The sequence below is a fragment of the Cottoperca gobio genome, chromosome 14 (assembly GCF_900634415.1).
Source record: "Cottoperca gobio chromosome 14, fCotGob3.1, whole genome shotgun sequence".
Taxonomy (NCBI): Eukaryota; Metazoa; Chordata; class Actinopteri; order Perciformes; family Bovichtidae; genus Cottoperca; species Cottoperca gobio.
This window is the reverse complement of record NC_041368.1, coordinates 3,032,901-3,055,478: the sequence shown is the minus strand read 5'-3', so window position 1 is coordinate 3,055,478 and position 22,578 is coordinate 3,032,901. Positions and strand designations below refer to the sequence as shown.

The window sequence follows — 22,578 nt, the reverse complement described above, 5'->3', positions numbered from 1 at the left end:
TGGCCCATGTTTTTATTTTGCTGTGTTTAAATAGCACCTTGACTCTTCTTAAAATGACAAGAATGAACTTGTAAGGACATTTTTCAACTAAGTGAAGGACCTCTGAGAGGCTACTGACCTTAGGCTATAATCAAACACACACACACACACACACGGACAAGCATGCAGACACATTTGTAAAGCAAAATGTTGTGTTAGGGTTATATAAGTCCTCAGAATCAAGGCACTTACATAAGGAAGGAGGCATAACAGGAATCATCATTCCAACATTTAATTTTGAAGGTTAGAAAATTATATACAAACTCTTTACAACTTTACAAACAGATATGACTTTTTAACAAAACAGAGTATAAATACATTTGGGTTCAAATCTTAGCCACATTACTTGAAAGAAAACATAATGTGAGCACAAGTTACATAACAGTGTTGCACATACAGTACGCAAGCTGTCCCATGTTTATTGTGCTAATGGATCTTGACACTCCCTTAGCTGTAAGTGTCAATTTGACTTTTTAATATCACATATTTAGTAATGTAACATCATTTCCAGCTTCTCAGCCTCTGCAGAAGACCAAACAATGACAATAACTAGAATACAATTGTGTGGGTGAATCATCCACATCAGACAGTGACACATTCTTTATATTTAACATTTTGAAATGTCAGATTAAAATACATGTACCGATGCATACAACCTTCTGCAGTCTCCATTGCCATTGCATTTGTATTTATATCTGCGTTTATTACGCTGACTCTGCTTTAAAAAAGAGTGTTACTGGTCCGTAATACTGAGTTGATTGCAACAGCAGAAACCAAAAAAAACGTTTTCTCCCTGAGGTCAGTCATCAGTCCACTGGTGTTATCAGCAGTCTCCCAGTGGGGGGATAAGCCTGTTATAGTATGTCAGAGCCCATAGAGAGGCTGTGCTCCGGCTCCTGCAGGTAGCTCACCTGCCAGGGAAGCCCCAGAGCTGGAGTGGGCTCCACAAAAGTGTCCATGTATTTCTGAGTGCAGGAGGCCCACATGCCCGGCTGGTACCCCAACCCCTCGCCCACCTGAGGGTATCGCAGAGGGCTCGTCGGATGGTCGTGGGGGCTGCCGCAGTGTCCATATGAGGTATAAAGCTGTCCCTCAGTGGGATAACAAGGGTAGTGTGGTGACGGGGGACATGATGACGCAGTGTTATCCATGTAGACGTGAGGCTCCATGGGCAGCCTGTGCACATGAGGCCCTTGTTGAGGCTGCATCTGGTGAGAGATGGATGCGTGCCAGGGGACGTAACTCTGATGCTCCAGACGAGGAACCGTTACCCTGGTCTGCTCAAGTCGAGATGCTCCCATCGCAGTTGGCTCTGCAGATGATCTGTTGCACTCCCGGTGGATGCAGGGCTTGCTCGGGGGGTTGGAGTTCAAGAAAACTGAAAGAGCAGAGATGCGGTTGATGGCCCTTTGTAGTGTTGCAATCTTGGAGAGCCGCTTGCCGCTGAGGTCATGGTTCAGAGCAACACGTAGGGCATTGAACGCCTGGTTGTAGTCCATGATGCGTTTTCGTTCACGGACGTTGGCGGCCATTCTTCGAGCTTTTGAGCGGACTGGTCGATTACGCTTCTTGGTCTGGCCTTCCTCTAGGTCGCTTGGGCTGCCGGTCGAGCTCTCGCTGTCTTGGAAAGATTCCTTGAGACTTCCCTCGTCCTCCTCTTGGCCCAACACGCCAAGTTCCAGCTCTTCTTCAGAGAACTCTGATCCTTCAACACTGCTGCAGCTCATTGTGTCAATAACCTGGACACTGAGCGAGTGTTAGTAAAATCTTCCTACTTGTATTGTAGTTGTAGTGAAGAGTCTGCATGGAATGCTGTGTTTGCGGACTCCTTGACACGCTCCCTGTGCTCCTTGACTTGTTTTGCGGGGCTGTCGGTATTTGCTGCTGTGCCGACAGCCCAGGTATTCTCCTCCTCTGACTCCTCTGGTGCCTTGTGATTACTTGTACCTCGACAAGACAGGTTGACCTGCTTTTTAAAGCTCTTGAAGTCACATGGTACAGTCACCTGTGAGGCACTCTCTCTCCCTCTCCAGGTTTATGGACGCCCTCCAGGCAAATGGCACTGTCACCTCCTCCTCCTACTTTGACTCTCCCTCACATCCCTTACAGGATCTTACAGAGGAGTTTCAACACTCCACGTCAGTGTTAAGCATACGCAAAACATACTAATTATTTGGATAGCAGTTAACTCCACACTTCCTTTAACACCTTAACAGAGGTTTGATGCCACTGTTTATTGTTCCTAAAATCCCCGACTCAAGTTACATGTTTTTACTTGAGACTTTCCATGAAGCTGTAAAGTTTTGAAAATCTAAGTCACTGCTAGTCACAGCATTGTATCATTCAATGAGTATTTCTTTCTCTGCACGATACCATGTGTGCCTCTTACTTTTCACCATCCCAAGCTTTGAATGATATTCATCTAAATATGTGTTCCATGATTATTAGGGGACAAATTGCACATTTATCCAAGTGGCCTAATCTGCTATACACATTTCCCCTTCTCTCAGGTCTGGGAAGAGAGGAACCTTCTTATCTAGCATAGGTTAAATTTGTCCTAGCAATTAGTTGTCTGTGGAGTGGCGATTGTGCCTCTCTCTGTCTCTCTCTGCTCAGATTTAAGGGCCATGTAATTTAGAGTAGCTTCCCTGGAACCCATCGCCATAAATCAGACCCGGCCAGCACCTGAGGACAAGAGCAGAGTTAGCCCTAGACTTCAAAGACGGAAGAACGAAGGGCAAATATTTTACAATTAGAACCTGCAATTGTTGCTGGTGAGGCTATCGATCTTTCACAACCTTTTGCTAGTGAAGATGTGATTACATTTTGATGAGATTTAGACAGTTGCACCAGTAACATATTTTAGAAATAGTTTTATATTAATTACTGCTAGATACTAGATATCATTTTTGAAACTAAGAACTAAACTACTAGATACAGAATAGAAACGGACTTGTATCTTTTATTCACTCCTCTTTCTCTTTCTCTTGGCACAAACCTGTCTGGAGCTGAACAGTGGAAAAGGGGAAAGACCTGCATCCACATGAAACATGTCTGAGTCAGATGTTGTGGTGGACAGTGAAAGGTGATTGCACTGAAGTTTAGCTAGGCTTCTGGCCAAGTGCAACGGGTCAGGTAACTAAAGGGTAGGCCCTGAGACACTGAACTGGGGGTCGTTGAGAAGCATTGCTTCCTTCCTGTCCTCTTTTTTAATTGTACATTTTGCAGCTCTGAGATGCCAACCTTTACAGCCCACAGTTTCAAAACCACAGCTATTGATTTGAGGTTAGAATGTTTAGTCTGTCGTGTTGTGTCCGGGAGATCAGCACAGATTGGACTCATTACTGATTCATTATAACGTTTGTTTAATTCATATACCCCCACATACAACAGCAGTGTAAATGTTTCTCCAGTTTTGTGAAATTTTCTTTGTTACAGAATTTGTGCAAAATGAACATATTTTAATTATGTGTAGTGTTTTCTATTACACTTGCATTTTTTATTATGTAAGGAGATCTTTTTTTTCTTTGAAACATGAAGACCTGGACCCTAAAGCTATTCAGCTCAACCTGGTATTCTACACTTTGCTGATGTCTTCTAATTCAAATCTAGTCTACACAGTTAATTCCACTAAGATCTTTTATTAGTTAAAAGGGTTAGGGTTAGAGAGTAAGGTAAGAGTCGTGTTCACAATGTTCACAAGCGCTTATTCCAACCTGAATATATGACACCTGAACATTCTAAGTAACAAATGTTTATCACTGACTAAATGAAGCCCTGAAGATACACGGTGCGCTCATACAATAACTTCCATAAAATACTTACTTTCTTACATGCAAAAGACACGATCTTAAAATCATTGAGCAGCGCAACAAATTGTGCAAAACAGAGTCCAAACTTTAGCGTATCGATGTGTAACATCTTATAGAGGCTAAAGCCTCACGATGATGTTGAAGCATTTTACTCATTTTTGTCTTTGTTTTCCGTTCAAATCTTTTAAGTAACCACTGCACTTACCACGCCTTTTAAATAACCCTGCTGATCTTTTGCATACCTTTATAGCTAAAACTGTTTGAAATGTTCAGCCCACGCCGCTCAGCTCTAAACAGTGTGTAGGCTTTATCACAAGCTGTGATTTATGGTTTCACAAACATGTCAGATTTACTGCTGTGGTGTAAAGAGCATGAAAACTACAACCTCGGACTCTCCCTAGCCATTCATTTTTGACAGGTGACAAGACACCAGTAATTATCACCCGCCGGGAATAAATCACAAGATTTTATCACGCAGCTCGCCATGCCCCTGGTGGAATAACCATTTTCAAGCAAAGGGAACCTGTCCAACGGCGCTGAACCTAAGATTTGTAAATCTCCTGCTCAAGCCCCCATAATGACTGGTTGTTAGCCGGTTGTTATTAGAGGTCTGTGTGCCAAACGTTATGGATGTGCATTTCCAAAGGGGTAGTTAGGGGTAATAAGTGAGTAAGGTCCAGGTTTGCTAACCTTGGCTTTGCAGTGGTATGTTAATGCATGTTTTTGGTATCTGCCATGGAATTTTCTCACCTCAATAAAAAGCCTCTAGTCAAAAAAAAGAATCTATGTTGCAGGTTATCTCTGCCGCTCCACTATTTGTCCTTAGGATAGTTAATGCTTGTAAAATGTCATCAACTGTACACTGCCAATCTGCCAAAAGTTATTTTATTTGCAATACTCAAATCTATTTTATTGCAAAAAACAAGCGGTGTTGCTTTTTTGGTCAAAAAAGGAATTTATATTTTGGTTGAAAAAGAAAACTTAAAACATCATTTTATTTTGAGTGAAAATGATGTGTTCATGTACGAGAAATGCCACAGCATATGACCTCATCCTTTCCAATTCTTTGTGACTCATGTTTACATGTGACAGTATAACGATTGATTTTTGTTGCAAAGACAATTCATTAAATGCAGAGATGAAAGAAGTGCTCATATTGTTTACTTCAGTAAAAGTAGCAATACCACTCAGTAACAATACTCTGTTACAAGGAAAACTCCTGAATTCAAATATTTACTTAAGTAAAAGTAGAAAGTATTATCAGAAGAATGTACTACAGACTGTATGTACAGCGTGGACCTGTCAGTGTTGTCTAAAGACATATTTTATATTAAATAGTATTACACATTAACACGTAAGTAGCATTTTAATGTCACAGCTTGTTGACGTGCAGCTCATTTGTATTATGTTCTATATGGTGGGGTACTTGAATTCATAACGATGCATCATGTTTTATAAATTGACTTAACTGTTGTAAATAAATGTTATGGAGTAAAAAGTACAATATTTGTCTCTGAAATGTAGTGAAGTACAAGTAACAGCAACAGCAACTAAAAATACTCATACGAGCACCTCATAATTGAACTTAAGTACAATAATTCCTTGAATGCACTTTTATCTTTTGTGTACTGGGTGACTCGCGGAGCTGCCGAGCAGTTCTCTGTCCATTTATCTTCCTCTCTGCTGTCTGCACAGAATGCTGCCTGTCGCGTGTGTCAGAGACACCAAAGACCCACCAGAGAAGGAGCTACTCGGGCCTCTGAGTCACACCTCCCTCTGGGGTGGAGGAGCAGAGTAAGACATGAAGTCTTTAAGAATCATTCGAACATTAACACACAAAAAGAACTTCAGTCAGTTTGATCTGAGCTATAGTCAAGTTTAGTATGAGCTGTTATCATCTGTCAACATGTACCACAGAGACAAGTCAAACACACTTCTTGTGTTTTGGAAACATGGTGAGAGAGTGTCTACATCACAGATTTTGTACAAGTAAAAAAAAAAAGTCAAAACAGCAAGTCTACTGACACAACAATTGTGAATCATTCTGTCTGAAATTACTGGCAATTACGTGCAGTTGGCTGCTGTAATCCCTTTCGGTGTGCACGCCAGCTATAAAATCTCAGTTGTTGGGTTGCAACAATGCCTCGGGTCTTTCAGCAGACACAGCTCAACATTGAAAGTGTTATTCACAGAATATCTGTCACAATGTTGGCTATTAATCATAGAGGTGTGCTGAAGTTTATTCTGCAGCATTAGAGATGTTTCCAGTAGTTTACTGCTCTGAGGACTTGAAAGCATTGTGATTTATAGGAAGGGAAAGAACTAGTAAAGTAGATGGTTGCGTATAAAAAAAAAAAAAGGATATTGTGATGAAGGCCAATAAATGTTATCATCTTTTTTTATCAAGCAGTTAATCATAACAGGATGCATTTTACTGGCAAAACACAGTGTTCAGCGACCTCTTTACGATGTATTAATCAATATGTGCAGTCATATAAATATCCGTTTAAGTTTAGGTCTACATGTTTGCTAAATGTTAACCCTACCTTCATTGTAATAGCAACAAATCAATGAGACATCTTTGTTTCAGTCAAGTCATATAGAGAAAAACAGCACATTTAAAGTTTGGGTCACTAAAAATGCTGCACTCTCTAATTTAGCCATTACTATAACCTCCCTTCTTAGTGATTTATACCTCGTAACAAAACCATGCAAATCTGTCAGTACTGATGTCATGACATGTCTAACAGTTTCCTCAACAAAGGAATGTCAGTATACTTCCTCCCCTGCCCTAAATACTTGAATCATGATATGAATCACTTGTTTTTACAGCACAGTATTTACGCTTGGATCATATGAGCTGCAAACTGAAGGTGTTGCTGAAAAAGAAGTGTAGTTGTTGCTCAGAGCAGTTGCATGAAACTGTTCATTTAAACCCAAGTCATTTATGCTCAAGTTGAAGTTAATGTAAAAAATGCACAGAGTAAAAAAAAAAGACAGCGGCATATATTCATAGTGCATTCCTTCCAAAGAGAAGTCAGTCATTACGCCGGGTTATTATTACAGGGTCCATTTAGAGTGTTGGAACATGTGGTCAAGGTTAACTGTCTGTAGGCTAGTTCCCACACAACCCACAGCCGTTAAAGTGATGCCCTCTGACCGCACAGTGTACCAAAGCATCACAGCAATACTCAGGAGAAATAGTTCACAGCACTCTCTTGAGTGTGTGAAGTGTTGCTCCCAGGGAGACAGGTTGATTGACAGTTGTCAGAAGTCAGTGGTTTGATGGATGAAGAAGTTATCATTGAAGCTCTGTCTTCATATACACATTAACCTGATCATGGTTATGATCCACAAGTACATTAGTTATTTTTTTTTATAATAACGGTCTTTTGTTTCTGGGAACACCGCTATAAAAGTCTCATCACAGCCACACGTAGGTTATATTATAATAAAATGTGATTTAAATGTTGAGCTTCAGGCCAGACTCGTTAAATAAAGATGACGTACACCACCGAGTCACACCGGACTGATGATGGAGTATTTCACAGCAGTCTGATGCAGGCTGCACAAAACGTAAGCGGGCTCCAATGGGGGAGGGGGGGTGCAGGGGAGGCAGAGCCTCATGAAAAGTAAAAAAAACAAATAAAATAAATATAAATGTATATTTGTGCACTGGTCTGTGCTATAAATGCATTTTCTGTATGATTCCAATAATTTTGAAGTAATTAAATGATTTTAAAGTCAAAATCGCTGAATTTGCGTATTCTCTGTTCAGATACAGGAGAACTGCGAGCTGAGGCAGCGACGAGCTAAGCCTCACCTCGGATTGCGCAATCCCTCGCAAACTAGGTTGAGCGCATGCATTTGGCGCGTGCCTGTTGCTATCTCTCTGTATGTCGCCAATATAATGTTTACTGACACTTTTATTATGCGTCCTGACTTTGCATAGTCCAGTTAATGTATGTAATATATGTGTGTAACATATTTAGTTTTGCTGATGTGACATAAAACCACAGTGAGAAGACACCAGGTGAGGCAGACAGTACTCAGTGAAGAGGGCGCACGTGAGCCCACAGGTTCGTGTTGCTGCTCTTCTTCTACTAGACGGTAGCGCCAACAAGCTACTTCTAGTTAACGTCACAGTCAGGTGAACTGTAGCACCAACAAGCTACTGCTAGCTAACATCAGAGTCACGTGCACTGTAGCACCGTTTACTTTAGTTTTTTTCTCCGACTGACGGCCAAAAATGGAAGATTTTACATGTAAAGGTAAGATCACAATTGTATTGAAAACGAGATCTGACTAAGAGAAAACAATCCAATATTTAAATTAAAAACTACATTTTGACTTTAAATAAAATATTTAGTTAATAGTGCAGTCTGTATTAAAAATTAATCAAAGCATCAGACTTAAAACGCTATGGAGGGTGCAGAGCAAATACATGTACCTCTCTGAGCCGCTATATATGTAGCTTCTTTTTTGGCCAAATATGTACCTTACTGTGTGTGTATAAAGAATGCTGATATGAGATATGAAAAATAACCAGTAGTCAATGTTCATGCTGCCAAGAAAATGGCGAATAAGCTACTCAGTTGGGTTTATATATTTGTAAATCTGACTGAGTCAGTGCCTCCCCAGCCATGAACTTCACCCCACTTCACTGTTGGCACCACATTGCGCAGTGCTCAACCATGTCTCTGTGCGCAACTGGATTGGCATGGCCACGACCTTCAGTTGTTCAGATACCAAAGCGGTGCCGTGGGCCGGAATTTGGAATATTTTAAGTGAAGAAATACTGTATGTTATGTAAACTAGAATGTAGACGAACATATTTGCCATTCTTGAGTCACAATAATAATAATAATAATAATAATAATAATAATAATATAATAATAATAATAATAATAATATTTAAAAATGAAAAATTATATTTCCAGCATGTCACTGTGGCCAGCAGGGGGAGCTGCAGCCCCCACATTCCCACCTTTGTTTGCTCCTTGGGTACATGGTGTATTAGGGCAATTGAAGGTAAAAACAACAGCAAAATTGTAATATAAATAATAAATACTAAGAATAATAATACTAATAATAATAATCAACATTAAAATACAATTGGCCTACATTTTATTTGATGGGGGGCGGTTAGGGACCTGGATAATGGATAGGGGGGTGCTGGCCCAAAAAAGGTTGAGAACCACTGATTTAGAGAGAAGTGAAACCAGAACAGTTTCTGTTTCAGAAGTAACAAACCCTCACTTAAAACCCATTGACATTTATAATAAAGCAAATAACACAAACTCCAGGCTTAGAACCAAACTTTTCTAAACAACATGTTGTGTGGTTAACTATATATATATATAGATATGGATTGCATTAAACTATTAAATATGGTTGTTTATTCAATACTTCTGGTTTTAGCGTTTAAATTAACACCATTTCCCAAGACCATCACTGCTTAAGTTGGATCCATATTCCTGCGTTAAGGTGTTACGGCAGAGTATTGTATATTATTATATCGTCACTTGTAATGTTTCAGTCTTTGTTACCTGCCAAGGGACTCAGGGTGTATTTAGCATGGTTGCTAACTGAAGTAGAGACTGTAAGGAGTTACAGAAGCCGGTGGAACAGACGCTAGCCCGGACTTATCATCAAGACTTCGGCTCTCTATCGCAAATGCTAGTAAGGACCTACTGACTGTTTCGAGCAGCAGTATAGAATATGTATATTAATCTACATAGTATTTCTACAGGGACAAAAAGCTACATCTGCACTCCTGGAGGTGTGAAAGCTTTATTCATAAAATCACATTAAGACAAAGAGAAATATTTAGAAGTATTCCTAAATATCAACAGATGTGGATTTAATACATCACTTCAGTGATACTTTGACGTAGTGGTTCGCTATAGCACAACCAGCAGACTCTCACTCCAGAGAGCCAGGACCAGACTGCGTTTGGCCTCCTCAGTGGGCAGCTGGAGCTGAGCCACAGCCAGCTGCTCCGCCTGCTGGAGCTGCTGCAGGGCCGGCAGGTGGGACAGAGGGAACTGCAGTCCCTGCAGAGACAAAGACAACCGTGGACTCAACAAACATATTTATACATACATCAAGGACTGTGCATTGCTAGTACAGTACTATATGTGCAAGGCAGAGTGCTTTATAGGTGCTATCAGCTGCTATTTTAGATATTTAGTTTTTAAACTGAACACCACAGGATGACAACAGTAACACACAAGCTGCAAGACTCTGAACTTACTGATATGTTGTATCACATAACAGCGATCATCTCACATTCAATTCGTGACCAATCATTTGTTATTTATTATGGCTTATGAAAACCTTGATTGCAAAACGCATGAAAATATAAATGAATGGTCCACATTTATTTTCTTTGGCAAGTCACCATGTTCTAAGCAGGATCATGCCCTTTGAGGTGTACAATACAATCAATACAAACAGCATCAGAAATCAATTCCTCCAAACTGTCAATAATGGATAAGTACTTGGAGAGGGGCTCTGTCGGACCCTTGTCAACTCACCACCGGGGTACTTCACGGCTCAGTCCTGGGTCCCCTCCTCTTTTCTCTGTAAACCAACTCAATTGGCTCTGTCATTCACTCTCATGGCTTCTCCTACCACAGCAATACAGATGACACTCAACTGATTCTGTCCTTTCCCAGATCTGAAACCCAGATGGAAGCACGGATCTCGGCTTGTCTGGCTGATATCTCTCGGTGGATGGTTGCACATCACTTGAAACTCAACGTTGACAAGACCGAGCTCCTTTTCCTTCAGGGAAAGGGCTCTCCCATCCAAGACCTTACCATCAACATCGGCACCTCAGTTGTTTCCCCGCCTGGGACTGCTGGACTGCCTACATGTGCCATCCGACCTCTACAGCTCATCCAGAATACAGCAGCCCAAGTTCTCCCACACTACACCACTTCTCCGCTCCCTTCATTGGCTACCAGTGGTGGCCCGAATCTGCTTCAAGACTCTGGTGCTGGTCCACCGTGCTGTGAATGGATCAGCCCCTTCCTACATCCAGGCCATGGTCGAACCATACACCCCAGCACATTCACTACGCTCTGCATCGGCCATCGGCTCGCCACTCCCTCACTACGAGTGGGACCCAGATTCCCCTCAAACAAAACCCGTTTGTTTGTTATCCTGGCTCCTAAATGGTGGAACGACCTCCCCATTGATGTGAGGACAGCAGACAGTCTACACACCTTCAGTCTCAGACTGAAAACTCACCTGTTTCAACTGCACATCAACAAATGAAAAAAATAAGAATAAAAAAACTGTTCTTTGTATGTTGCACTTACTTTTGTTTGGCTTATTTTCAGCTGTTCTGCACTTAAAGGAGTGAACCTGTTTGAATCTAATGTACTTGTAAGATTCTCACTGTTCAGAGTTGTATCCTCTTGATTGTTTGCACTTATTGTACGTCGCTTTGGACAAAAGCATCAGCTAAATGAGCTGTAATGTAATAAGAAAATAAAATAAATCCAAATGTATGAGTACATATACATACTAACAGGATCATTTATACAGTATATTGTTTTCTCAAATAATGTTGCATTACACTCAGCCTTTTAGTGATTTACCCAGATTTCTAAATAGTTATAGAAACATGCAGAAGCCGTAGGCACCCACCCAAACCAAAAGAGGCAGAGAGCATGACCACACTCCAAAGCCCAACTCACAGAGACACCCACAAGGTACAATCTCAGTCCCATCCCCAGAGCGGAGAGCGACCGGCAGGTCAGGGGACAGTAGGCGTACAGTGGGCACCGTTAGCCTTTAAAAAGGAGTGAAGAATGAAAACTACACGCAGTGAGGAGAACAGGGTTGAGTGAGTCACAGCTTACCCTGGAGATGTCCTCTTCCTCCTCTTCATCGCAACTTTCACCCATCATGTGGCTCTCCCTCTGGTTCTTCAAAGAATGTAAGACAAAGACGACCAGCTCTGTGGCCTCATCCTAAAAAAAAACACACACACACACACACACACGTCACTGAGTTTTTATATCTTGTGTTAGTCAGGATATCGGACTAGTGTCAGACTTACCGTTCTCTCTTGGCTGGGCTCCACTGTTATCACCATATGGTCTTTAAACCTCAAACATACCATATCCTCCAAGGCAGGAATCCTTCCTGCTGTGACACAAACACACACTTACATGTACATATGCACAAAATGGCTAAGCAAATTGTATTAATGTGCACATAGTATACAGTCCACTGTACATGTTGGAACTTGAGCTGTCAAACTAACATTTTCATTTCGATTAATTAATCAGCAAATCATATCATGTAATGTTGACGTTAATAAATTGATATATCGATGTTACTGTTCCCTGTTATACTCCGGAAATCCACCAAATGAAAGTTTGTAAGTGCCAGCTTGAAAAACTCTCCAAGAGGTTTCAGAGTGTGTCTCCAATTCTACACAGACTATCTTCAACAATACAAAGACGCTCTCAGCACAGCTCCACCTTAAACACTCTGGCTGCACCAACACAAGACTCTCTTTTCCACAAAAACACAATTCTCAAACATTTTCATCAATGCCTTCATCACATCCAGAGTCGACTATTGCAACAGCATTCTTTATGGCACATAATCCAAAATCCTTAATAAACTGCAGTACATCCAGAACTTCTACTGGCTCCCTGTTCAACAATGGATCCATTTCAAAGTCCTTCTCCTCACTCAAATCCCTCCATAACCAGGCCCCCTCCTTCCTCATGGATCTGCTCCACCACCACACTCCTTCCTGCAGCCTCCGTTCCTCTGATGGCAACCTCTCGTCTCCACCACTCAGGACCTGGAGTGACTGCGTTTATTGTGTTTAAAAGTCATTTCTAATGTGCTTTTTTAGCGTGTCGTTAATATGATCATTTTAACTTGTAAATATAAAGTGTCTTTGATTATTATTAAAAGCATTCAATAAATAAAATTTATTATTAAAATGATTATTACTGTAAGTTGCTGCATGTTGAATAACACTACCTATATTGCCAAATAAGCCGACTGTGGCATGTGGCCACACTGACGGGTTCAGACATAAACCGGCCCGTCAGCTGGAGCGGACGGTCGGCTCGGCCTCTGCGAGCAGCGTTCTTATTTTCTAAGATGACACGAGAGCACTGACACCATCAGAGGGAAATTATCAACACACCTGTCTGACAGCGTCACCAACTGTAACCGGTGACTTGCACATGTTGAATAGTTTAATAGGAAATCATTTTTTTTATTGATTTCCAACTCCCTCTTGATTTTTCTATTCAATGATTTACTCATGTTAAATGTTTTTTTAGTTGAAATATCTTCATTTAAGGGCCTTTTCCAAGAAAATATTGATATATGCGATTAATAGCAATTAATTTGTTTAATTAATCAGATTATCATGTATTAATTTGATTAAATTTTGTAATCGATTGACACCCCTAGTTTGAACACAAGCTCACATGGTGTAAGCAGGTCCTGCTGGCTGTATGGGGGCAGTCTGTTCATGATGAAGTCTCTCTTCATGTGGGTGGAGTGGACTTCCTGCTTCCCTGTTTCCATCTCATCAGCCAGAGATCTGAGACGAGAGGCCATCTGCATGCCGGTGTCCAGGCCTTCACTGTTACCCTGCACACACAAATACACAGCCGCCAAATCCAGACAGTCAGTTGCTGAAGATGTGAATAAATGCTGTAAAAATGGCTGTTTGCGCTACTGGTTGCATGGAAATATGACTCCCAACATTCTGCCTGATCTGCATATCTCAGTGGCTCCACTTCACCCACCTCCATATGAGTTGGTTTGTTTGGACTCAGGAAATTAACAAACGGGCAAGACCGATACATGGACACACTGAAAAAACGTTACTTGGCCCAGTGAATGTAAAGTTTACATTTAATAAACTCCCGGATGTAACTGTTGATGCTCCGTTCTGTGAGATTCCTGCAGCAAAGAATGTTCGAACCATCTGAGAACTTCAAGGTGAAATATCAGCTCAACGCAAAGCACTTAGCAGCTAGCTCGGAGCTAGCTAGCACCGCCGCTGATGCTAAAGTGAGCGACCCGTCTCGTCATCTCTCGATCAGGCGTTCAGACGCAGAATGAGTCGGTCTACCTGAGACACATTAACAACTCCATCAAGAAATGTATTGCAATGGACTGCAGGTGGTAGAGGACAGGGGGTTAACGGAGGCTTTACACATGGCGTCAGATTACACAACTTTTAAACATATTGTTTATTGTGCAATGAAAGATGTTATGCCAGATTTGAAATTGCACTTTATGTCAACCTGATGGTCTGTGTTGTCTAAGATAATTGTAGCAAACAAGATATATATATATATATATATATATATATATATAGCATATATATATATATATATAGCATATATATATATAGCATATATATATAGCATATATATATATATAAAAAAAATATATATATATAGCATTGTGACTGTTTTCACGTATCGTCGTCTTTGTGGTGGCCTGAAGACAGAGACCATGTCTTGCCCACGCTGGTAGAACACAAGATAGTAAGAATACAAGTACCTGCTCATCAAAACATTCCTCTGCAGTGCCACAAGTTTCCAAAACTCCACAGGTCGTCAATTCTGAATCCAGCCCCAAGTGATAAGCAACTAAAAACTTCTCTTATTTCCGTTTTTCACAAAACATCGTGATGTACACAATTAACATAAAAAACAACAACATCTTGGATTAAGCTGTTCTTCAGTGTTTGGTCAGACAATAAAACATCTGTCAGTCAATTTGAGAGTGAAAAATCCACCAGTCTTAGTTCTGAGTCTGTCGATCTGTCGTGAACTGGGGCAGATGGCAAACTTTCCGTCACACAAACCCTTTAGGCTAAACAAAGTTTAGTTGTGTCACAGTAATCCAAACAAACAGTTTTACCAGTAAGAGTCTTCTGGGCATGCCCTCTCTCAGACTGACTTCAGTCTTGCTGCGGTCACACAGCAATCTGGGAAATATGTCCAACAGCAAATCTCCCCATGACCTGAGGAAAGGACAGGAGAGAGGAAAGGCAAGGTGAGAGACATTCTTTATTACCAAATCAAAGACGGAGAAATACACAAAGATTTCCCAGAGTTTGTTTTAGTTAATTGTCTTTACCGAAACTTGATTTAATGGCATACTCGGAGCAAAGAGTTAGACCGTTTCTGAACAGGAGGTGGAACACATTTGCCTTATGCTATTTTAATCAATACAGCCGTCTACACATACGTGCACATACGTGCAACTACAGTTCAATACTGTGTGGACACAGTGTTAAAGTGAAGGAATTCTCATACATTCTCTGGTAAGTGCTGAGAGTCAAGTGGGTGGAGTGGTCCACTCCTGCGGGTGTGCTGGCTTGATGGATGGTTCCTCTGGGAAAGTACAGAAGATCTCCCGCCTGTGGAGGGAGAAGACGACTCACTCATACAGACAACACGTAACTCGGTTTTATACAGCTAAATGTTATTTGGTTCATTTTTTGTGTTTGAATATCTAGCTCTGTACCTTCAGTATAATATCATGGGTGGGGCTGCCGATCCTCTCCTCTGACTCCACGCTGTACTCTGATGCCAGCGGGACAGTAGGAGTGTAGAGAAGCCAACGTTTCTGTCCCTCCAGCTGCAGAACAAATACCTGGACAAAGAGCACCCAATCAGCATCGGGGGAAAATGCATGTTGCTGACACTGTACCTGCTCTGCTGTCTGCTGATAAGTTCCTATTTACAATTTTACAGCAAGCTCGCTCCCTCTTCTGCTCATTGAGTAGGTCGCAGCTAAAAAGGCTTTTTTATTTGAAAGAAGGCTGTTTCATATATTTGTATGATTTAATTTGTGCTCATTCAAATGCTGACAGATTGTTAATATTTCTTCTTTTTTTTATTACAGGCCATTTATCAGACGCTCTTATCCAGAGAGACTTACAGTGAACTAACTACAGGGACGATCTCCCTGGAGCAGCTCAGGGGTAAGTACCTTGCTCAGGGGCACAATGGTGGAAGCCTGGTGTTGAACTCACAACCTTCTAGTGTTGTATGTGGTAGCTGCACCACTAACCGTACCACTAGACCACTAGGTCATCACTTCCCCATTATTATTATCATTATTTTATAATTGAGATTGTTTTGTTTCCCTGGCACAAAAGGGGAATAAATAACCACAAAAACATCGTTAACGGCCAAATTGTTATTTTGATCTCTTTTCATCATATTATAATCTGTGCATCCTTGAATTTTAGTGGTTCAGTCATAAATATTTTGTGGAATAAGGGTGTGATATTAATATGAAGAGGCTTTTACTGCTGTTTTACCTCAATGTCGTCATAGTGAGCTGGAAGGCCCTGGGACTCCTCCGGTGTGATGTAGACGTTAGATCCCACCAAGGCTCCAAAGAAGCACTCCAACTTCTCCTGAATCCTCCACAACTCATCCTGACAACACACAGAAAAAAATGACATGAGAGCTGCTCCTGACAGACGCTCACTCAACTGTTCAGATTCCTTTAGATTTATCTGGTATTAACGATAACAAAGGTCACATAAAACTCCTCTCAATGAGAAATCCACATCAAGTTGCTGTTGTTGTTCCAATCAATCTGAAATGGTTACACTCCAGAGTAGCATCTGAAAACTGGACAGCTGCATTCAGAAGTGATTACCACTTTGAGACTGCAGAACTTCACAACAAGCCGTGCCTCAATTCCACACTACGTACCAGCTGTGTACAGTGAGCACTATGCGGTCTGGTCTGAATGAGCAAACAGCAACAGCCTCACATAACATAGCTGATAACTGGCTATTTTCAAGAGAAGCTGTGTGAAATGACCCAGATCACATGACACAGTCAAGTGATCTGGTGTTAGAAATGAGTAACTGACAGATGGACTAACATTAACATTAGCATCATTCCTCCCAAAGACATCAAAGCCACGATTTCCTCTTTGCTGTAAGGACTCTCACCTTGAACCTCTGCGGCTGGTGGAACTGGATGGTGGCCTTATTTCGAACAAAGTTCTTATTGAGATCACTGTTCTTAACTTGCCCCTGCTTGTTGAACACTTTTTTCTTGCCGTTGATGCAGCGGACAACGTTGACGTCGCTGCAGTATTCCAGATCGTGAGAACACAGGCTCTGCAGGTCGGAAAGCTGGAACAAAGACTGGTAGTAGGAGGCTGTGTCGGGATCAGACCTCTGCAGATGGAGGGGTTTCTTCTCCCAGTACTCCCTGAAGAACTGCTCTGTCCCAATGGGCTGGATGAGGCTCTCGAACAGGCTGACGGGGCTGTTGAAGCACAGAGGGGATATGGAAGTGTTGCTATGCTCTGCTATCCTGCTTTGTTTCGGAGGGAGCTGCTCATCATCGCTGCTCCGTCTCTTTACAGTCTTTGCTTTGCTTTTCTTAGGCATTTTAATCTGAGAAATGGAAACAAAATTCAAAGAACATGATCAATGAGATAGTGAACTAAAATCAGACTTCATCTTTTATTCGGGAAGCAATTACCACTAAGCTACAGCTTTACAGTACCTGCTACTAACAGGCCGTAACATATCAGGTTGTGTGCAAAGTGAAGCCTTGATGACATGCTTCACTACAGCCTCCCAGCAGGGGACAGCCAGTCCCCTCAACTAAAGACTTTCTATAATATCTGCAGCAATCAATCAAAAAATGTTATTGTCATTTTGAGATTATACAATGTACAATTCAAATGAAATTTTGTTGTCCTGGCTTACTGTAAAAGTGACTGAGTAATTGGTCATAAATATTTAAAAGTGTCGTGGTGCTGATGCATAAATATTAAATAAAATGTGTACTTAATATATAAATATACTTTATATAAATAACATATATACACTCTAAATATATACATTTAAGAGTTCTTAGAGTGGAGTTCACATCACATTGCTCAGGAGAAAAAGTTATTTTTGGTTCAACAGTCTGACGGTTTGGGGAAAGAAACTGTTGCAGAATCTGGTTGTTCTGCTCTTTATGCTGCGGAACCTCTTGCCAGAGGGCAGCAGGGAGAACAGGCCGTGGTGGGGGTGAGTGGGGTCTTTTATAATGTACTGGGCTCTGGTGAGGCAGCGTTTATTAGCAGTGTCTCTGATGGAAGGAAGAGACGTCCCGATGATCCTCTCCGCTGTCCTCACCACTCTCTGCAGAGACTTCCAGTCTGAGGTGTTGCAGTTTCCAGACCAGGTAGAGATGCAACTGGCCAGTATGCTCTCTATGGTGCCTCTGTAGAACGTGGTGAGCATGGGAGGGGGGAGCTGTGCTCTTTTCAACCTGTGCAGAAAGTGCAGGCGCTGCTGTGCCTTTTTCACCAGTGAGGAGGTGTGAAGGGACCAGGTCAGACTGTTTGTGAGTTGCACCCCCAAGAACTTTGTGCTGTCTGTAGTTTTGACAGCTGTGCCGTTGAGGAGGAGTGGTGTGTGACAGTGCTGCTTTTTCCTGAAGTCAACAATGATCTCTTTTGTTTTGTCAACATTCAGGATCAGGTTGTTGGTGTGACACCACTCTGTCAGATGCTTCACCTCCTCCCTGTAGGCCAGTTCGTTGTTGTCCCTGATGAGTCCCACCACAGTTGTGTCGTCCGCGTACTTCAGGATGTGGTTCGTACTGAACCTGGCACAACAGTCGTGGGTCATCAGGGTGAACAGCAGTGGACTCAGAACGCAGCCCTGTGGGGAGCCGGTGCTCAGAGAAATGGTGCTGGAGGTGCTGTTTCCAATCCGCACATGCTGGGGTCTGTTGGTGAGGAAATCCAGCAGCCAGTTACACAGGGGGGTGTTGAGGCAGAGGGGTCCCAGTTTGCTTACCAGATGCTGGGGGATGATTGTGTTGAATGCCGAGCTGAAATCCAGGAACAGCATTCGCACATGGGTGTTCTTCTCCTCCAGGTGGGCCAGGCTCAGGTGGAGTGCAGAGGAGATGGCGTCCTCTGTGGAGCGGTTTGGGCGGTAAGCAAACTGGAACTGGTCGAGATTGGGGGGAAGTATGGAGATGATATGGTCCTTGACCAGCCTCTCGAAGCACTTCATCATGATGGGGGTGAGTGCTACCGGCCAGTAATCATTCAGACAAGTGATTGGGGATTTTTTAGGCACTGGAACAATGGCTGCTGACTGGAAACATGATGGAACAATAGCCTGGTCCAGCGAGGTGTTGAAGATGTCTGTGAGGACATGGGCCAGCTGGTCGGCACAGTCCCTGAGCAGCCGTCCTGGAATACTGTCCGGGCCCGCCGCCTTCCGGGGGTTAACTTTCTTCAGCATCCTCCGGACATCAGCTGTGTCGAGGATCAGTGATTGTTCATCATGCTTGGGAACAGCTTTTATTGCAGTTGTGTTGTTTAGTGCCTGAAAGCGTCCAAAGTGGTTATTGAGGTTGTTGAGAAAGATTGTGTTGTCCTCACAGGGTGGTGGAGCAGCCTTGTATCCAGTGATGGTCTGAATTCCCTGCCACATGCGCCTGGTATTCATGGCGTCATTAAAGAAACTCTGGATTTTTTGACCATGGGTGTGCTTAGCTTCTCTGATGGCACGGTCCAGGTTGGCTCTTGCTGATCTCAGAGCAACCACGTCACCAGATTTGTAAGCGGCGTTCCGTGCCTTCAGCAAGTCACGCACCTCCGTAGTCATCCAGGGTTTCTCATTGGCACGTGTAGTGATGTACTTGGTGACAGAGGGATCTTCCATGCACTTCTGGATGTATGCAGGTACAGTCACAGCATACTCCTCCACATTAATTCGGTGGTTTTCCTTAAACATGTCCCAGTCTGTGCATTCAAAGCAATTCTGCAACGCTGACATGGCTCCTTCAGGCCAAATCCTCACCTGCTTCACCGTGGGCTTTTCTCTGATGAGCAGGAGCCTGTATGCAGGAATTAGCATAACAGAGAGATGGTCTGAGGAGCCGAGGTGGGGGCGGAGGGCTGCCTTGAATGCCTTCTTAATGTTTGTGTAGGCCAGATCCAGTGTATTTAAGCCTCTGGTTGCAAAATCCACATGCTGATGGAACTGAGGGAGAACGCTCTTCATGTTTGCCTGGTTAAAGCACATCAAATTCAAATTTCTTGCATTTGGATCTTCTTCCTCAACCCTCGATCATATTAAAAAACCGACTTCGCAAAACTATTTTGTAATAACAAGACAGCAGAGGGTTAAGTTTATGTTTCCAATATCTTCAAAGTTACCTCATGCTATTCTGAGCTGCAGTAATGGAATGAGCGTAAACGCATCTGTCAGGAATTACTTGTGAATGAAAATAAAACGCATGCATTTACTGTGGTTAGCTATTCCCCATGTTAGAGGCTCTGAACCGCAGTGGAAATGGAAAGACTCTTAATAGCAATGTGATTCTATTGATCAAATATATTTTGTTCTTCATTACTTTAATTTCATAAAACTCAACACACAGCCCACATTTTGAACGGTATCAGAAATTATTTTCCATTAATTTTACTCCGTTGACATTTCAGAAAATCCTTATATAAAACATTTAAAGCAAGTAAGTAAGTAAGCCAACCAACTTCGAAATGAAAAGTGAACATAAAACATTTGATTGGGAGCAAAAAACAGAAAAAAAGGCAAAGGACTGTACATAATTATTTTAAGGGTGCAGAAACTGCACATCGCATAAACCATTGTGAATGGGGCCTCAGTGCCTCTGGAAACTCCCGAAAAACATTTACACTAACGGTTGTCCATTTAAAATGAAGACAGATTCAACAACTACATGACTTATTTCTCTGCTCAAATGTCATAAAAGAAAGTTTCCAAACAAGCCGTTCTCAAGCACGTCAAACGTCCATGGTAACAGTGAGCTCCACCAATCAGAGACGTCGCTGTTACACTTCAGGTTAGTGCTATGGTGTACTTTAGTACCGGTACTTACTTCTCCATAACATAAAACAAATAAAACATGTTAATTACAACAAGGTTGATATCAAACGGAAGTGTGGCTTCTACAGGAGCATGTAACTCTACTGTGGATGGTTACGACATTATGGCTAATAATCAAAATCCTCGATTCAGAATATGAATGTGATTTTCACTTCCAGTAACTCACTGTCCAGTAGCTCTGTTCTAAAAGCAGTACTTTAGTCCATCTAGGAATTATGACTCTATTCTTCCAGTGATCTGATGGTGGTCGGGATGTTGATCTTGTTTACAGAACTCCACCTTAAATTAGATGCTTTAGGATCAAATGTTCTCACCAGAACATATTTTGATAACATTTTCACTTACATTCATCTTGGCTGCAAAATCAGTTCTGCCAAATAATGCACCCCCTTCAATATGGCGTAAATGGTGATGGCTTGGAAATGGAAAGCCTATAATAGCAACGTGACTCTACCGATCAAATATATTTTATTCTTTATTACTTTAATTCTTTAATTTCATAAAAGTCAACACACAACCCACATTTTGAATGGCTCTGGTATCAGAAATTAGCTCTGCCAAATAATGCACCCCCTTCAAAATTTCGTAAATGGTGTTGTCAACAGACTTTATTTAGGGAGACTTTGACTTGACAGTGTGAATTTGATACTTGTAACGTTCATTTGTCTGCTCTGTATGTAAAATCTATTAAGTTATAACGTTTGTCTGAAATGTAGTCTACGTCTGATAATATCAACGAAAGAGTTCGGGATTATTAAGCAACCCTTGGTCTTTTCTGACTAACAGGGGGATCTCTATTTCTAACGAGTCTAATAAATAAAAGTTCGTTCATGAACAGAGTAGAAAAACAAATAGATCTAAATAGAAATAAACTATAGATCGGCTGTCGTGACCGGTGAACCGGACAATGAAGATTGTGTTGTCAGTATTTCGCATTATAAACAAGTAAAGATGTCCGACAGTGTAGCTTCATATGCAACTCTCAGCACCTGAAGCAGTCACAGTTTAACTGATACAGTTCGTTATGTGATGTTTGTGTTAGACATTAACAACTCACCTTCTACAGCGGCACTGTATCCCACGTGAACAGAGTTGTGTTTCAATAAATATGTCCGACGGGAAACTCCTACCAGCGGGTACCAGCATAGAAAAGTAAAGTGTGTCATATGTTACGGATGAACATACCCAATAGTATATAAAGTAGTAAAAATAAGCTTTATTTCACTTTAATATGCTGCTGCCTACACATTAATGTATAAGTAATAGTAATCAAATAATATATAGACTAATGCATATAACCCTGACCATTCTGCACAATGAGTAGGCTTCTTTGTATCTTTGATACATTTTTATGCAAAAATATTTTAAATGCAGAACTTTGCCCCCATCCGTAATCTATCTGTTTACGATCTGGGTGTGTCGGATCACAAGGCCACTCCTGCTTCCCTACACCAAACCAAAACGTCAAATCGATTTCAGAAATCTGAAAAACATCAACCCGGACACCATGACCTCGGATCTCCAGCATCTCTCCACTATAAATCTCACATCAGTCAATGAATCTGTGGACTTTTACAACAAATCTCTGAGCAGTCTCCTGGATCTCCACGCCCCTGTCAAAACCAGAACAGTCACATTCTCACGCTCAGCCCCCTGGTACACCTGCGAGCTGCGGAAGATGAAGACAGCGGGGCGTGTCCTCGAGCGGCGCCTCAAGGCTTCAGGACTCACTGTTCACAGACAGGCATACGCAAAGTCCCTCAGAGACACACGGTCACTTTTCTACTCTAACATCAT

The 22,578-nt window shown here is 41.8% G+C and overlaps 2 protein-coding genes across 4 annotated transcripts; both read right to left on the bottom strand.

Moving 5' to 3' along the window:
• Positions 1-893: 893 nt before the first annotated feature.
• On the bottom strand, positions 894-1,766 carry bhlha9 (basic helix-loop-helix family, member a9). Its single transcript, XM_029448808.1, has one exon. The coding sequence runs from the start codon at positions 1,764-1,766 to the stop codon at positions 894-896; it is 873 nt and encodes a 290-aa protein (XP_029304668.1).
• A 7,862-nt stretch (positions 1,767-9,628) lies between these two features.
• On the bottom strand, positions 9,629-22,360 carry riox2 (ribosomal oxygenase 2). 3 transcript variants are annotated; one of them, XM_029449058.1, is made up of 10 exons: positions 21,839-22,360; positions 16,840-17,292; positions 16,192-16,311; positions 15,390-15,518; positions 15,179-15,282; positions 14,781-14,883; positions 13,328-13,493; positions 11,926-12,014; positions 11,726-11,836; positions 9,755-9,907 (listed from the first exon to the last, which is right to left on the bottom strand). In XM_029449058.1, the coding sequence occupies exons 2-10, from the start codon at positions 17,284-17,286 to the stop codon at positions 9,755-9,757; spliced, it is 1,422 nt and encodes a 473-aa protein (XP_029304918.1). In that variant the 5' UTR covers positions 17,287-17,292; positions 21,839-22,360. The 3 variants fall into 3 exon arrangements, with proteins under 3 accessions (XP_029304920.1, XP_029304918.1, XP_029304919.1); XM_029449059.1 differs by lacking the exon at positions 21,839-22,360 and adding an exon at positions 17,405-17,496; XM_029449060.1 differs by lacking the exon at positions 21,839-22,360 and having other exon boundaries at positions 9,629-9,907; positions 16,840-17,286.
• Positions 22,361-22,578: the final 218 nt, after the last annotated feature.